The sequence below is a fragment of the Podarcis cretensis genome (assembly GCF_951804945.1).
Source record: "Podarcis cretensis genome assembly, chromosome: 12".
NCBI lineage: Eukaryota > Metazoa > Chordata > Lepidosauria > Squamata > Lacertidae > Podarcis > Podarcis cretensis.
Window position 1 is genome coordinate 54773097 of NC_137181.1, and position 18847 is coordinate 54791943.

At 43.5% G+C, this 18847-nt stretch overlaps 1 protein-coding gene across 1 annotated transcript in view; it reads left to right on the plus strand.

Moving 5' to 3' along the window:
- ITGA9 (integrin subunit alpha 9) overlaps positions 1-18847 on the plus strand; it is a 234436-nt gene that overhangs the window by 121426 nt on the left and 94163 nt on the right. The window contains exon 16 of the mRNA XM_079947527.1: positions 18510-18659. Coding sequence (XP_079803653.1) covers positions 18510-18659 — 150 coding nt within the window. The remainder of the gene's footprint in view (positions 1-18509; positions 18660-18847) is intronic.

Below are 18847 nucleotides of genomic sequence, written 5' to 3' on the forward strand. Positions count from 1 at the left end.
TACCACTTTATCTAAAGGGGCCTCCCGCTGCCATGCAATTTCTGTTCTCATTCTGAAGCAAAGTTCTTAACCCGAGGTACTATTTCTGGGTTAGCAGAGTCTGTAACCTGAAGCGTTTGTAACCTGAAGCGTCTGTAACCCGAGGTACCACTGTACTTAACAGACCGAGAAGCAAAAGATCAGAAATGAATGTGTGTACACACAGCTGAGCAACAACCAGCGTAGCTACATCATTCACCAGTCTTGCCCAACATGATGCTCCCGGCTGTTTTGTACCACATAGTTCCCACCAGCCCTTTCCATTGACCATGCTGCCTGGGTCTGATAGCAGTTTGAGGGTGCCAGATTGGGTATATGCACTGCCTGCCAACACCAGGGCTTTTCACTAATTAGAATTAATAGTGTTATCCGTGACCTAATCAATTCAGTAATATGCACACAGCATTTTATCTCAGCCCCCATGCCGTGCACTTTATCCATCTTACAAATCAATTCCACTTGCGTCACTGGGCTGAGACATGTATTCACATCTTGTTGTAATAGGGTTGTTCCAAAACTTTTACTGTTCACTGGATGATGATTTTTTCCACTGTCCGATTTGATTACCTGGAAGAGCTGTGTTGTTTTGAAATCTTAATTCAGCTTGCAGTTGCTGGATGGGTGGGAGGTTCTTTCCATCCGTCTTTCAGCTGAATTCCTAAATCTGTCTGAATTTAAGAAAGTCTGCCTGTGTTGTGTGTATTGTTATGATGTCCATTGCTTTGAGACTTTCCGCTGGAATGCTACTGGTTTATTTAGTATCACAATTTAGCTCAGAGAGGGTGGAACCATTACTTCCCAGAACTTTAATAATATTGGGAACTGATTTATGTGGAGTCACATTTGGTTTAATGCTCTTCTGTCCAGGATCCAAGGCAAAGGTCTGCCCCAATCCTTTTCCCTGAGGCCCTGTAATTAGCTGTCATTGCACAACCTACGGTGTATTGTTGTTGTTGTTGAGTCGTTTAGTCGTGTTCGACTCTTCGTAACCCCATGAACCAAAGCACGCCAGGCACTCCTGTCTTCCACTGCCTCCCGCAGTTTGGTCAAACTCATGTTGGTAGCTTTGAGAACACTGTCCAACCATCTCGTCCTCTGTCATCCCCTTCTCCTTGTGCCCTCCATCTTTCCCAACATCAGGGTCTTTTCCAGGGAGTCTTCTCTTCTCATGAGGTGGCCAAAGTATTGGAGCCTCAGCTTCAGGATCTGTCCTTCTAGTGAGCACTCAGGGCTGATTTCCTTAAGAATGGAGAGGTTTGATCTTCTTGCAGTCCATGGGACTCTCAAGAGTCTCCTCCAGCACCTTAATTCAAAAGCATCAATTCTTCGGCAATCAACCTTCTTTATGGTCCAGCTCTCACTTCCATACATCACTACTGGGAAAGCCATAGCTCTAACTATATGGACCTTTGTTGGCAAGGTGATGTCTCTGCTTTTTAAGATGCTGTCTAGGTTTGTCATTGCTTTTCTCCCAAGGAACAGGCTTCTTTTAATTTATTGACTGCTGTCACCATCTGCAGTGATCATGGAGCCCAAGAAAGTAAAATCTCTCACTGCCTCCATTTCTTCCCTTTCTATTTGCCAGGAGGTGATGGGACCAGTGACCATGATCTTCGCTTTTTGATGTTGAGCTTCAGCCCATATTTTGCGCTCTCTTCTTTCACCCTCAATAAAAGGTTCTTTAATTCCTCCTCACTTTCTGCCATCAAGGTTGTGTCATCTGCATATCTGAAGTTGTTGATATTTCTTCTGGCAATCTTAATTCCGGCTAGGGGATCTTAATTCCGGCTACGGAATTCCGGCTACGGTGTATACATGATGGCATATATGCTCGGTTCCCACTTGCCAAAGATGTGTGACTTCCTACAGCAGGCTTCCTCAACCTTGGCCCTCCAGATGTTTTTGGTCTACAACTCCCATGATCCCTAGCTAGCAGGACCAGTGGTCAGGGATTATGAGAATTGTAGTCTCAAGACATCTGGAGGGCCGAGGTTGAGGAAGCCTGTCTTACAGGCTTCAGTCCTGGCATGCCTGGCCCCACCATGTGATATTATTAGGCAAATGGTGGTGCCCACACTATGCCAGCTGGGAGGGACGACAGCCACTGCATAAGGCCACAATCCTGGTCCCCCTCAGTTATTGCAAAATGCATTGTTCTGGAAGTTCCTGTGCAGGTGCATTGTGGGTAAAAAATGGCTGCTGTTACGGAAAACATGCTACTAAGACTGTGCATAAGGGATGGGGTTAAAGTTTAGGTCTAAAGGGGCTTACTTTCCCATACCTTCCAACATTTCTCTGATGAAAATAGGGACATTCTAAGGAAAAGTGGGACATCCCAGGATCAAATCAGAAACCATGACGGCTTCTGTAAATCTGGGAGTATTCCTGGAAAATAGGGGCACTTGGTGGGTCTGCTTTCCTCCCCACTGTTCTGGTGTCTATGCACAAACCTGTTTTTCCCTTTCTCACGCTGCTAAATCTTGCTTTCCTGACACTGTTTTGTTGTTATTTTTTAAATTCCAGTCTCTGTAAACGTACAGCTCACATGATTTAAAAAGGGAGGGGCAGTAGCTAGTATGCAAAGGGTGATGGGTGAGGAATTAACCTGAACTCCCAGTCCTGATTTGAGACAAGAATTGTGGGTTTTAGCACCAAGTCATAAATCAGCCAAAGCTACATGTAGAAGTTCAAAAAATCAGCACTTAGTTTTCTTATCAGATTCAGATGACTGTGTTTTAAAGACATTCCTGACTTATGGTTGTGAACGGGTCACTGGAACAAAGACAGATGGTATAGCTCACCCTGAATTGCTGTCAGGGAAAGTTCATTCTTCTAAAAGCAAGTGGAAAAAAAGATGTTTGGATTAATATATAAACTAATGTGACTGTAACATCCCAGATTGTTTTTCTCCTCTCCTTTTGCCCTCCACATCCCTTAAACATGGTTTTTTTTTTTTAAAAAAAATCCTTTTTGGGCAGTTGGCAGTTTTGTATGCCCTTCTAAAGAGAGGTTTGAAAAGCATACCGAGCTGGGATAGTTCAATCAGTGGAGGATGAGACTTTTAATCCCATTGTCATGGGTTCGAGCCCCACATTGAGTGAAAGATTCCTTCATTTCAGGGGGTTGGACTAGATTACCCCTGTGGTCCCTTCTAGCTCTGCAATTCTATGATTTCTATAGCTGGACCAGGGCAGACTTTGGCAATACTGCACCTTGAGTGAGGACAAAATTTGATGCTGTTCCCCCTCTCACCTTCTATTCTGAGCATGCTCTCAAGTGCGCTGCGTCATTGTTGTGTGTTCCTTCGATTCCATACCCTGTGCACTTTTCCCTGGAAAAAACCTCACTGAACACATTTGGGCTTGCTTCTGAATCAACATGCATAGAATTTTGCTGTTAGTCTTGAGCCTTCTCTGGAACTGCTCCAGTTCAAATAAATTTGCACATACTTTGCTAATTTCATCAACCCACTGCTAAGTACAGAACTTAGCCTTGTGATAAAATCAGGCCCTAAAATCCATCCTTTAGGTAGCTTCCGATATAATCAGCTTTTTATAATTAGTTTCTGACTGCTGAGAATATCGGGCTTCTGGTCAGTACTGGACGGTGTGGTAGAACTGTGCCGCTCACCTAACTTCCTTCTGGCTGAGTTGCTGCTGCATAGAGAGGGAGAGGCAAGGGGTGGTAAAGTTGGTGTAGCACAAACACGCTGGCGGAGCTAATCTTTTGCTCCTGCTGCCACATTTGCACCATGCTAGCCTCCCCCCTCTCGCTGTCTCCAGCAGTAACAAACTGGAAGAAGGTCACCCCAAATGATGATGGGAGTTGTAGCCCCAAAACATCTGGAGGGCCAAATTTGCCTATGCCTGATATAGTGGTTTCAATATATTTCTTGGCTCCAAGTTATATGTGAAAAGAAGACAGCAGCATTGCTGGCATGTCATGTAGCGCTGCCTTTTATATATACTATATAAAGGGACTCTGGATTCAAACACATATCTGCGTTTGTGGCATCTCAGATTTGGTTTTTTAACATTACTACCAAAATATTATAAGAGAGTTTCAGTTCTGTTCTGAAGAGATTTGGCAATGCCTGAACTTGCAGTATGGAGACTGTGTGAGATTTTAAAAACATTTCCCAGGCATGTTCTTTAGCTAGCATTTGTTAGAGTAAATGGAATTTATTTAAAAAATTAATCAGCCGAGGACATCAGCAGCAGGAAGATAAATAAAGTGTGCTTCCAGACACCTAGGGAATGTGCGTTTTCCTAATTTGTTTGAGCTTCAACCTGAAATCCACATGCCCACCACTTGTTTAGTTTCTCTTAATCAGGAAATGGGAAAAGCATGTGTGATAGCACATATGCATTTTCTTTAAGCCTCTGCCATATTTCCTTTAAGAAGCCTTTCCCCCCTTACCAGAGTGATAAACCATGGCTAGGAGTGCCTCTGATTTCCTTTCTAAATAAAATTGAGGGCTTATTCACTCAATAAGAAATTGGCCCTCCATGTGGGGAAAACAGCGGGAGGGAATCCAGAGCGAGCTGTTTATATCGTAATAGAATATGTTTGATTTGAATAACAAAGAACACTTTGAATGGCTTTTCTCTACAGTGTTGCTTTTGCTTGTTCTCTTTTGGCACCGTTGCATCCCAGTCATTGGCAAATCCACTTAATATAAACCAAACTCGAAGCTTCTGGTAAAATTTCAGTGGCGCATGTTCAAACGGCTCATGGAAGGTGTCAGAAAGTGGAGCCAATGTGTGCAACTTTGCCTTCCTGGCCTTTTGTGTGTGTGGCTCTTGCATGTCTATCCTCCATTTGCCACAACTGTGGATGGCGTTGTGGGCTGTATCCGAAAAGAGCAGCAGTATCGGTATACAATTAGTTACATATCTCTTCTCATTGCCCTTTGCCCATCTGGTTGTGATTTTAGACTTGATATCTCTGGTTTATTTCCTTTTATCAGTATAGGGCAGGGGGTGGAGAATAATGAGTTTATAAAGTATGTCAGGAAACAGCAAATAAATTACAAGGGCTGTGCAGCGTTTTGTTTTGTGGTGACCCCACTGCGAAGATCAGCATCTCCCTGGCTTGTACTCCTTTAAAATATGATGTGAGGAGAGTCAGAGCGACTCATGTTTATTGATTTCTGGCTGGATAAAAATTCAGTTTTCATGAGTGTTTGAGGTCTTACCCCATGCTTAACTTGCTAGTATGGGTGGGACTGAGGTGGAAGGGGAGCTTATATTCATGATATGAGGTCCGTATATTAAAAAATGGAAACAATATTGTATCTTGTATTTGCAATGTTAATAAAAGAGAACTTTATTGCATTTTGATATGGGTAGAATGTGAAGTTCTTAGCTATTCAGCTCAGTTATTCACCATGACTGGAATTGTATTTTGAGTAGTCTAGACAATAAATAAACCAGCACTTTCTATAAAAGGATTGCTCACCTACACCTGCAGATTAAATCATTCATATGGCCTGGTGCTGTGCTTATTGTTGAGGGATAAATCCATTAAATTCAATGCGCAGAATCGTAGCCCAAGTGCCAAAAAAATAACTTCATTCAAAACTAGTCGTCATGCGGATTTATTCGTGGACTAAACTATTTGCAGTCTGAGCAGTTCTCATGATATACCTCTAAAGCATATGCATCTTTTGCTTGTCTTCATCCAGCTCTCTCTTTGTAAACCTGAACCATGACTGTATTATTCTGAAGCAAACAGGTGCTTAAGATGGATCACAGTGACGGCCATAAAGTAGGCCTAGCCCAGGCATAGGCAAACTCGGCCCTCCAGATGTTTTGGGATTACAACTCCCATCATCCCTAGCTAACAGGACCAGTGGTCAGGGATGATGGGAATTGTAGTCCCAAAACATCTGGAGGGCTGAGTTTGCCTATGCCTAGCTCTACTATTAGGCAGAGTGAGATGTCCACTAAGGTGACTGGCTCTGGATGTCAGGAAAGGGCAGCAAGTTTTACTTAATGCATTATTATTGCATTTCTACTTCTTGTCAGATTTTTACTGCTTATGGGATTTTCTGTCTCAGGTGCTAAGATAACCTGATCAACCTTAAGTATATTTTACAAGACCAGTCACCTGTTGCCTTTTGATGTGGTAGGGCAGTCGTTTTCTTGTGTTTTGGGGAACCCTCGCATATCATAAGTTTATAAGTGAGAGCATTTATAATAGTGAACAAGCTTGCCTGAGAGAGATTCCTGCTGACCTTCCCCTGCAATGGAAGGGAATGCTGCCGCTCTTGCCATAGGGTTTCATTCAGAGAGAGCAATGATGAAGCCCTAGTGTGCTTCTGAAAACAAACCCCAGAGTCTTTTGCACCATGTAGGGATCCCATACGAAAAAGTTCAGGGGTTACTCTATCGATAAGCAAATGTTAAAACTATTCCCTAAAGACAGAATGCTTAAAAACCACAAGGCTAAGGCAAAAGGGCACCAGGCTAAATTACAAGATGCTATTTTTAAAAAATTGCGCTGGGGAAAACCTTGCTTCCTCCCCTAATAAGTATTTTAAAAGGGGGGAGACACTCATAAGCAGGGGTTGGCAACCTGCAGCCCATGGACCACAAGCAGCCCACGGGGGTTGTTTAAATGGCCCACAGGCCACCCCCAAACCGAGCCGCCTGCTCAGCGAGTCCCCTCACGCTGCGCTAAACCAGCACAGCGTGGAGCGGGGACTCGCTTCTGCAGTGCTGTAAATCGCGTCTGTGCATGCGCAGACGCCGAAAATTATGTATGTGCAGACGCCGAAAATCACATCTGCACAGACACAATCCAGCCCATGGAGCGATCTCCGTGGGAATGAACCACCCCAGTCGAGGTAAACCTTGCCGCCCCCTGCTCATAAGACTGAGAGAAAAACAACTTGTTGACTTGGCAGAAAGCATTTTTAGAGGCATTTTCCATTCCTGAAGATTTTAAGTGACACAGTTATAAGTCAAGGGTATAAATATAATTTTATGTAATTATCACTGTGGTCTCCCACTTTTATGTTGTGTGCTCTGAGACCTGGACATCTTGGGTTGCGTTTATTTCAAAATTTCAGATGGCAAGATACTGATTGAAGTTCAGGCTGCATGCTAGTCGCATATGAAATCAATCTTGGAAGGGGGAAGCTTGTTAAAACAATTGTTCTGACATGTCTGGTTTCTGTAGCTCACCAGAAGTGCTGGTGTGGTGGATTTTGAGAGGGCTTTGTACATAAACATTATTTAATGCAGTGTGCCTTATAAGCCTTCCAAATGTTCTTGATGGACCAGATGCCCAGTTCAGCACCCCAGTGCTTCATGTCACTTCCATTAAATCACAACATCATTATTCATGGTGCAGAAACGCTATTTATAGGTTCTGAATGAAAGAAACAGGATAATGATGGGGGGCTAGAGGAGGAAAGAGACATTAAGATAATCTGGAGTGGAGTCCCTAAAATGGTTGGATGGTGCCTTGTAACCTCCTTCTGGCAACTCCTTCAGCCAAGCCGATGCCAAACATATTATAGAATCATAGAGTTGGAAGAGACCACAAGGGCCATTGAGTCCAACCCCCTGCCAAGCAGGAAACACCATCAGAGCACTCCTGACATATGGTTGTCAAGCCTCTGCTTAAAGACCTCCAAAGAAGGAGACTCCACCACACTCCTTGGCAGCAAATTCCACTGTCGAACAGCTCTTACTGTCAGGAAGTTCTTTCTAATGTTTAGGTGGAATCTTTTTTCTTGTAGTTTGGAACCATTGCTCCGTGTCCGCTTCTCTGGAGCAGCAGAAAACAACCTTTCTCCCTCCTCTATGTGACATCCTTTTATATATTTGAACATGGCTATCATATCACCCCTTAACCTCCTCTTCTCCAGGCTAAACATGCCCAGCTCCCTTAGCCGTTCCTCATAAGGCATCGTTTCCAGGCCTTTGACCATTTTGGTTGCCCTCCTCTGGACACGTTCCAGTTTGTCAGTGTCCTTCTTGAACTTTGGTGCCCAGAACTGGACACAGTACTCCAGGTGAGGTCTGACCTGCTTTCCTTTGGACCACATCAGTAACGCCGGGGTGTGTGTGTCTGGTCAATTGGGCAGTCCAGGACCTCCATACACACAGCCCAGGCTTGCTCCTTGCCAGGGAAGTCACTTCAGTGCTGCTAACGTAGCAATTTGACTTCACCCCTGGAGGCGCACTTCATTGTCTCTCAAGACAGATGGATGCCAACAGTATGAAGGAATTGAACACCTGTAGCCAGACAGGGGGACGCAGGTGGCACTGTGGGTTAAAGCCTCAGCGCCTAGGGCTTGCCGATCGAAAGGTCGGCGGTTCGAATCCCTGTGGCGGGGTGCGCTCCCGCTGCTCGGTCCCAGCACCTGCCAACCTAGCAGTTCGAAAGCACCTCCGGGTGCAAGTAGATAAATAGGGACCGCTTACCAGCGGGAAGGTAAACGGCGTTTCCGTGTGCGGCTCTGGCTCTGGCTCTGGCCAGAGCAGCGATGTCACGCTGGCCACGTGACCCGGAAGTGTCTCCGGACAGCGCTGGCCCCTGGCCTCTTAAGTGAGATGGGCGCACAACCCCAGAGTCTGTCAAGACTGGCCCGTACGGGCAGGGGTACCTTTACCTTTACCTTTACCTTTAGCCAGACAGTGGTTTTCAGCATGGTTTTGGATTCTTAACTCCCACCAGTCCCAGCCAGCATGGTGAGTTGTCAGGGAATATGGGAGTCGGGTTCCAGCGACTTCTGGCCATGTTGACTACCACTGGTGTAGACAACACTGAGTTAAGTGGACCCAAGTTGTGCTTCTGCACAAGGGCCTTATAAGAAAGCACGTGACATTTTGAAATACTAACCTAAATAGAAATAACTTCAGTATACATGAAGGAGCATCTCCACTCCATCGTTTGGCCCGGACACTGAGGTCCATCACTGAGGGCCTTCTGGCAGTTCCCTCAGTGCGAGAAGCAAAGTTACAGGGAACCAGCCAGAGGGCCTTCTCGGTGGTGGCGCCCGCCCTGTGGAACGCCCTCCCACTAGATGTCAAAGGAATAAACAACTATCTGACGTGTGGAAGACATCTAAAGGCAGCCCTGTTTAGGGAAGTTTTTTTTTAATGACTGATGTTTTAATGTATTTTTAATCTCCTGTTGGGACTCATGCAGAATGGCTGGGGAAATCCAGGCAGATGGGTGGGGTATAAAGAATAAATTATTATTATTATTATTATTATTATTATTATTATTATTATTATTATTACAGCAGTGGGGGGAAACCTAGAAAATGGTTGCTTCTTCTGGGTGAAAAGTTAAATTACTTTTGATTTTACTATGAAGAAGACAGCGACTTCAGAAATTCCCTGCGCTATAGCATATTCTTTAATTGCCATTTCCTCTCTGCTGCTGAGCCCCAACTGCAATATTATTGGTCTGTTCTCTGGTTACTTGGCTCCTTGGGCTGTACACATGGTGGTAGTGGAGCAGGCTAGGGTCACCTCTTTTGCTCTCCTGCTAAAAGTGAACAGTTGAACTGGGGATCTCAGTTACCCTATCTGATAAAAGTCCATTTTTATAATATATTAATATATAGAATCTAAAATAAATTCATGTGATTGGCTCAAGCAGTCCTAGTGATGGCAGGTTTCTATTAAACAGCCTGCAGTTTGTAAGTCTATTGTGAGTATCTGAAGCAGGGGTAGGCAGCGTAAGACCTGGGGGCCGGATGCGGCCCACTTGCCTTCTGAATCCGGCCCACGGACAGTCTGGGAATCAGCGTGTTTTTACATGAGTAGAATGTGTGCTTTTATTTAAAATGCATCTCTGGGTTATTTGTGGGGCATAGGAATTCGTTCATTTTACCCCCCCCCCTTCAAAATATAGTCTGCCTCCCCCCACATGGTCTGAGGGACAGTGGACCGGCCCACGGCTGAAAAAGGTTGCTGACCCCTGATCTGAGGTGTTTGGTGTTCATTCATACATCTTTTCTCCATGTGCAATATGACATGTGAGAGTCACTGCGTGGCTCAAAGAGGGGTGAGAAATGCAGCTCTGCTTTAAGTTCTCGTTGCAAATTCATAACAGATTCCTTATAAGATTTTGAACCTATGCAATGATTGGCATGGAGAAGACGTCAACAATGACAAGCGTATATGCAAGTTGCAGGAGAGTTCAAAGGGATTGTCTTTGATGCTTTGGAAGTTGCCCTTGTAATTGAGTTAGGTATTTTTTAAAAGAAAAGAAAAGAAAGGAAAGGAAAAAGAAAGAAAGAAAGGCAGTTCATTGCCCACTGTTTATGTATTTGGGGGGAATGAAAGGCTGCAGTACAAACAAACTCTAATTTTAAAAGATTGCCCTGGGAGAGTGTAACACACATCAAAATATTGGGCATGCCTCCTCCTCCTTTCTGGCTTTCTGAAATGCAGTCAAATACACTATCTTACCCTATATTTATACATTGGCCTCTGGCTGATAATTAAGAGTGGAATTATTTGACATCCCAGCCAAGATTGTTTTCTTCTGGGAGCCATGTAGTGGTGATTAGGCATAGTGATTGATTTAGCCTCTCAAATAGCAGTTTGGGGGCGAAAATACTGCATGTGCTTTCTTAGTTAACTTCCTTCCCTTCAAAGTTATGAATGTGTCATGGGATGTCACTATAGCAGAAGATGCCTACAAGTTGTTTGGTTCAAAGATTCTTCTCTTATGCAGAGTCACTCCTGTTAACTCCCACCTTCCTGCTAAACATCAAGATATAAGGACCCCAAAGCCTTTTCAGTCTGTGTTGATATTGTTACCCCTCCTTCCCATAATAGGGGTTATACCTTATCTTATTTATTTATTTGCTTTGCATGGTATAATTTCCTGGGTCCAGAATACATAGTACGGTGCCCATGCACATAATTTGTGGCTTATTTTCTTTGCAATATATTCAGTGGCAAGACATATGATATAATGCAGGCTCCATAAAGATGCTTCTAAAGCGATTCAGAATAAAATAGCAACAGGAGGGGTTTGCTGGGAGCCTGAGGAATCAACAGGACTTCCCATAATATGGGGACATTATGGACGAGATTGTCTTCATTGTTCCACTTTTTCTCTAATATAGCCAGCCCATATTCAGGTTTATGGTGCATTGGATAGACTGCTGGACTAGGGAAACCAGAATGCAAGTCTCAGCTCGGCTCACCAGGCGAAACTGATCATGAGTGTAATAGTATAACTCTTTCTATGGCATTCTGGCTTAGATGAGCAGTGATATACATGAAAATTAAACATGGGTGCTGTTAGCTTGTCTCCCTCTCCTCCCTCCCCCCCCCTCTCTCTCTCTCTCTGTGTGTGTATATATATATATATATATATATATATATATATGTTGTAATGGCTTTAATTTATTAGAAAGCCCACCGTTTCCATTAGTCTCTGCTCTGCCACGGACTGTGTTTCGATGATCGTATCTGCCTGTTTAATATAAGGCAAGATATGAATGAGCCTTTTGGCCACACACACAGCCTCATAGGCTGCATATACACTATGCATCTAAAGCATACAACATTCACCAAAGATGTAGTTTGTTAAGAGTGTTGGATACTGTAGCTCTGTGAGCAGTAAACTACATTTCCCAGGAGTCTTTGGGGGAATGTATAGTATGAATGCATCCATAGTTTCTCTCCATATGCTAGCAAACTAGGAAGTCTTCCATTAACAATAGTTTCTCATTTCATCTAAATCAGGAAAGTACAATTTAACAGCTTCCAAATAAGTCGTGAATAAGTCGTTTAATATGCTGGTTTAACCATAGTTTCTCAGATTGGACAAAACAAGGAAACCATAACTAATCATTATTGTCTAGAAATGCCTACCCAGGTGCTTAGAAAGTTTAGGGACTGTAATTTTAATCTGTTTTAGTATTTTGACTTTTATATGTTCAAAAGTATGGTTATGGATTTTTCTTGATTTTACTGTTCTATCTTTTGTAAGCCACTTTGAAGGGTTTTTTTATTATTAAAAAAAAAACACCAATCAAGAGGCGTATAAATTTTATGAAATAAAAGAATAAATAATGAAAGACTTCCTGGTTTGTTTCCTTCCACCGTGAAAGGGTTTCATGTGCTGCTAAAAGGCTTGTTCATTTCTCGGCACATTAAGCAAACAGGATTGCTGGAAACCTCATTACTATTGCTATTGTGGAGTTATACGCACTTAAGAACTGGCTTTAGTAGCCTTTGAAGGGGCTCTGAATTCTATCAAATTTAGTAGGACTTAAACAGCTGCTTAGATTCTGCTGAAATGAATGGGCGCCCCTTGTACAAAAAACTACAAATAATCCCCCCCCCCCGGCCGCCACCATCCGTGCTTTCTGGATTGCACTCACTGTTTGTAGTGTCCAAAATGTAAATGCAGCAATTGCTTTGGGCTGGAAAATAACATACATACAACATATGCAGAAGCCCTTAGGCTTTAATGACCATTTATGGTATATGTTGTCTACATCTGATCAAAGAATCAGGGAATTCAGCTGTAACGAACCACCAAAAAGAGATTGATCCCAAGAACAGTTATTCAGCCTCTTTGAGCTAAGTGCCATTTTCATTGCATTAGAACTGGCTGTGTATTGCCTTATTGAATCTGCCAGTCCTCTGGAAAGTCTGTAATCTGTAAGGAGATCACTTGAAAGAGCTGAACATGTGCTGTAATGAATGGCTGGTGTAGAATCTGCACTTGGAAGCTTTAATTAAAGACAAGCGGCTATATGAGATCTATTTCCCTAGGGCTTTCTGGAGGGAAGGGTCCACACATGCGATTAATCTAGCTTCTGCTTGCCGCAGCTTTCATCAAAATAGGTGAAGCAGAACAGCACCCAGCAAAAGCACGCTTTAGAAGTTGCTGGAGTTTAAAAGACAAATTTAGGACTCCTGGTACCCCACCCCACCCAAAATGTGTATCAACAGCACTGATAACCTACTCAGTCCCAGTGCAATGCAAAGTGCTGATTTTGATATATAAAGCCCATAATGGCTTGGGCCAGGTTATTTGAAGGACTGCTTTTCTCTCTCTTTTTTAAATAATAATATTTATTAAGGTTTCAAAAGAATTACAAGAATGAAAATAAAAAATAAAAATACAAAATACAGAAAAAGTAAAAAAAACAATTAAAAACATTTCAATCTTTCCATATCTTATTTTTCTTTTACTTATTTCCCTGACCTCCTCACACCTCCCTCTTTTGTATTCTAGTTCAATAGTTGTTTCAGCAAATCCTTACCCTTTTTGCATTTATCTTGATACTTTATCGTAATATATTATAACTTTACATTTTTACATGTTAACAATCCATTTTTACGTACCCCTTAACCACCTTATTGCTAAAACCACTTAGCTTCATTCCAACCTCCCTCTAACATTCCTTAATTTTACAGTGTTTCTGTAAATAGACTTTAAATTTCTTCCAATCTTCTTCTACCAACTCTTCTCCCTGGTCTCAGATTCTGCCAGTCATTTCCGCCAGTTCCATGTACTCCATCACCTTCATCTGCCATTCTTCCCGGGTGGGTAGATCTTGTGTCTTCCAATACTTCGCGATGAGTATTCTTGCTGCTGTTGTTGCATACTTAAAGAAAGTTCTATCCTTCTTTGGCACCAATTGGCCGACCATGCCCAGGAGAAAGGCCTCTGGTTTTTTCCAAGAAAGTATATTTAAGTACCTTTTTCATTTCGTTATAAATCATCTCCCAGAAAGCCTTAATCCTTGGGCACGTCCACCAAAGGTGGAAGAATGTACCTTCATTTTCTTTACATTTTCTCTTTATAATCCTGCCAGAGAACTGAGATCTTCCACAGGAGCCCTTCTCACTGCCTCTGCAGGTACTTGTAAGGTGTCAATACAGAACAGGGCCTTTTCTGTAGTGGCCCTTTGACTCTGGAGATCCCTCCTGCAGGATATTTTTATGGCTCTCTCCCTGCTTGTGTTTAGGGCAGTGAAAATTCTTTTGTTGTTTTTTTTGGAGCCTGTCTAGCTTTATTGGTGCCTGTGTTTTCAGCTTATGTTGTCTATCGTGCCTTGGTTTTCTTTTACTTGTACAGTGGTAACTCGGGTTACATATGCTTCAGGTTACATACGCTTCAGGTTACAGACTCCGCTAACCCGGAAATAGTACCTCGGGTTAAGAACTTTGCTGCAGGATGACAACAGAAATCGTGCAGCGGCAGCAGGAGGCCCCATTAGCTAAAGTGGTGCTTCAGGTTAAGAACAGTTTCAGGTTAAGAACAGGCCTCCGGAACCATAGAGAATAATAATAATAATAATAATAATAATAATAATAATAATAATAATAATTTATTATTTATATCCCGCCCATCTGGCTGGGCCTTCCCAGCCACTCTGGGCGGCTTCCATAAAAACCAAAAATACAGTAAAATCACACGTTAAAAACTTCCCTGAACAGGGCTGCCTTAAGATGTCTTCTGAATGTCAGGTAGTTGTTTATCGCTTTGACATCTGCTGGAAGGGCGTTCCACAGGGTGGGCGCCACTACCGAGAAGGCCCTCTGCCTGGTTCCCTGTAGCTTTGCTTCTCGCAATGAGGGAACCGCCAGAAGGCCCTCAGCGCTGGACCTCAGCGTCCGGGCAGAATGATGGGGGTGGAGACGCTCCTTCAGGTATACTGGACCGAGGCCGTTTAGGGCTTTAAAGGTCAGCACCAAGACTTTGAATTGTGCTTGGAAACATACTGGGAGCCAATGTAGGTCTTTCAAGACCGGTGTTATATGGTCTCGGCGGCCGCTCCCAGTCACCAGTCTAGCTGCCGTATTCTGGATTAGTTGTAGTTTCCGAGTCACCTTCAAAGGTAGCCCCACGTAGAGTGCATTGCAGTAGTCCAAGCGGGAGATAACCAGAGCATGCACCACTCTGGCGAGACAGTCCGCAGGCAGATAGGGTCTCAGCCTACGTACCAGATGGAGCTGGTAAACAGCTGCCCTGGACACAGATTTGACCTGTGCCTCCATGGACAGCTGTGAGTCCAAAATGACTCCCAGGCTGCGCACCTGGTCCTTCAGGGGCACAGTTACCCCATTCAGGACCAGGGAATCCTCTACACCTGCCCGCCTCCTGTTCCCCAGAAACAGTACTTCTGTCTTGTCAGGATTCAACCTCAATCTGAGTGGGAACTAGATCCTTTTCATATAAATAAATAAACATGATGGGGGGGGGGTTCTTTACAAGTCATTAAGAAACTCTGAAGTGCTACTCTTAGACTGAGGGTACCTTGCAAGTCGCATGGCCCCAACCCCCTCAATTATGGGGGCAAGGCAGTGTGCGTGGTACCTTGGTCGGCTGACTGGCTTTTGTGTTCCTCGCGCAATAGGTCGGCTGTTTAACAACAGCTGTAGCATTAAGCTTTTACCATCCATAGCAGTGTTGATTCTCACTGGGGCACGCTACCCCCACCCCCAAATTAAAATTGCTGGAATCCTTCATTCTGACACTCAGCTATGTTTTGTTGTCGTTTATTCGTTTAGTCGTGTCCGACTCTTCGTGACCCCCTGGACCAGAGCACGCCAGGCACTTCTGTCTTCCACTGCCTCCTGCAGTTTGGTCAAACTCATGCTGGTAGATTCGAGAACACTGTCCAACCATCTCGTCCTCTGTTGTCCCCTTCTCCTTGTGCCCTCCATCTTTCCCAACATCAGGGTCTTTTCCAGGGAGTCTTCTCTTCTCATGAGGTGGCCAAAGTATTGGAGCCTCAGCTTCACGTTCTGTCCTTCTAGTGAGCACTCAGGGCTCCTTCAGAATGGAGAGGTTTGATCTTCTTGCAGTCCATGGGACTCTCAAGAGTCTCCTCCAGCACCAGAATTCAAAAGCATCAATTCTTCGGCGATCAGCCTTCTTTATGGTCCAGCTCTCACTTCCATACATCACTACTGGGAAAACCATAGCTTTAGCTATACGGACCTTTGTTGGCAAGGTGATGTCTCTGCTTTTTAAGATGCTGTCTAGGTTTGTCATTGCTTTTCTCCCAAGAAACAGGCGTCTTTTAATTTCGTGACTGCTGTCACCATCTGCAGTGATCATGGAGCCCAAGAAAGTCAAATCTCTTACTGCCTCCATTTCTTTCCCCAAATTAAAATTGCTGGAATCTTTCATTCTGACACTCAGCTATGTTTACTTATGTTTAATTATGCAGGACATCTATCCCAAACTTCACCTGGTGCAGGTTCTTCAATTCAGGGTTAGTGTTCTGATCTGGAGTCAGTGTTCTGATCTGGAGGCAGCCTTCTCTAAGGGCAGGCGATTTTCCATGGTAAATTGCTGCTCTGGGCTTGTCTCTTTTCAGCCACTCTGCACAGATGTGGGTGGTAATTTGGGAGTGATTGAATGATCCAATTACATCCTCTATAGAGACATGGCAGGATGACTTGTCCCTCTGTGCAGGGTCTGATTGAAAGGAGGCAAGGCAATGGCAATTAACCACTCAAAAGGTTTGGCTAGTGGCCTCCTCTTTCCTAGATATTCTGGGCTCGTGGGAGAATTTTTTTTTATTTTAAGCCATGTATTTTTCATGGGATACAGTACTAGTGGGCTGTTTGGGATTTTCTCAGCTACATGATGGACCTCTAAGAATATGATGCTGCTTAACCTCACCACCAGTTTATTGATTCAGACACTTGTATACTGGAATCTCAGTGAAAAACAAATGTACAGTAGTTGCAATCAACACCAAAACTGCAAATAGGAGTATTTCTGTTCAGGGTGCCAGCCAGCTCTGGCCACCTCCAGGATACTGTAAGTAACTATGAAGGGCTGAAGCAAGCCACTCTATAGCACACTTCCTCAGTTTTCCACTTTCCCCCCCAATTGAAATTCAGTATTTGTGGCTACTGCCCATAGTTAGTCCTAAATCCTTATCAAGCTGTTTTTCACCTTGTCTTAGGGTGTTTTTTTTAACAGATTTTTTTTTTAGTCTTCTGCAGATTTCAGACTTTCTCCAAGTATGCTTGGAGGGGACCTGTTTTGCCTCTCTCACCTGCCTTCACTCACTCACCTGAGTTCATTGTTAATGGAATGATTGTAAAAAATGAAAAAAAAGTTATTCAGTGCTCTAATAAGCAGGTGGCAAAGTGGGCTTCTTTTTACGCATTCCTCCTGAGCTACTGTTCTCAGAAGGTTGCAGTTGATTTGGCTTAAATTGTTGTTTTTGTGTGTGCATGTGTGTCTTTCATCACCCTACCTTTTCTCTCATAACGAGCACTGTCTTTATTGTCTACTGAAAGCTCTGCAAACCCCTTGTGGGTGGGTGCAACCCAATATCTGCTTCTGTTTTTCTTTTCTCAATATCTCGTTCCACTTCATCTACAACCGGTGGCGGAAGATAAAGAGAACCAGGACTTGGATCCTACAAAGGGCATGCTTAATTGATTGTTATTCTTTGTTCTCTAGCAAATGTTAGGATAATGCACTAACTGCAGGCAATGAGCATAACAGGTTGCCTGGTGGAGCTGCCAGCTACTCTTCCAAATGTTATTTTTAATTTAATAAGCTCTTGGCATGCCAAGCCACATCTTACACTTCCCAAATGCTTTATGTAGCTCACAACTCTCAAAACTCCACCACACCGAGTTGCTTTGAACAAATGATGACAGCAAGTTCTTCCCTCAAAGTATCCCTATCTACTTTTGGCCAGTAGGTGCCTTTCCATAGCTTCACTCTGATAGCAACTGAAGTGAGTTTAGGAGTCTAATTTGTGTGTAAATACTCCGAGGGTTGATTCATACCTCACTTACATTAGCTCATTAATACACAGGTCTGCTGCAGAAAGAAATGTTTTACTGATCCCAGGCCAACCCAGACAATTTGCAGTCTGAAGTGAAAAGCAGGATCTGCCCCAGCCACCCCACAATTCCACTAGACTGGCCATGAGATCTCACTTCATCAGTGGTGACAGAACAGGATCCTTCATCTCACCTGTGTTCCAACAGAGAGCAAATGATCAGGATGTCTCAGGAAAAATAGCTGGAGGGTTTCCATTGCGGCACCACCCAAATTCCCTTGCATTATCATAGGAGAATAATCAATTTATTCTCAGTTCCATGTCTGAATCTATCATTTGACTGGCAGATTGCAATACAATACATTATTCTGCTAAAATGCCTTCCCCAATGCCTCACACATTTGTGTATGAATGTGTATTTATGTTTGAAAGAACAAATCCTTCCGAAGCGTAATTATGAGTAGAGATGCTGGGTTGCTTAACCATAGTTCTGCAACCCCATATTTCTGACTGAAATTTGAAGATACCATCTTTTCGTTGTTGGGTGGAGCAGGTGGACTGGGGGAAGGAAGTGGATGAGTGGATGAGAAGGAAAGGAAGAAGAAGGCGAAGCTACGTCGCTTCTGGTATTCACTGAGCTTGCAGTGGCATCCCAGTCTATGCTTTGATTTATACAACACTCTTTTTGTATAATTTAATCTTACAGAGAAGGGTCAAAGATGTGATATCACCAATTATATTTGAAGCTGCATATGATCTTGGAGACCATATCACGGCAAAGGAGGAAAAGGAATTGCCTTCACTCAAGCCTGTTCTTCGATGGAAGAGAGGGCAGAAGATGGCTCAGAGAAACCAGGTGAGATACCAGATGATCTTCCTGCTAAAAATGGATAAATAACAGCACCATGAGAATCTAGGACGGAAAGAACTGCTGTTCCCTTCTTTGTACTCAAGCTCATGTTTACTGTTAAATAGTGGGTAGACATAGCAGACGACGCAGTGATTTCTCCAAAGCAGCTCTTTATTTGTAAGCTGGAGCAGAAC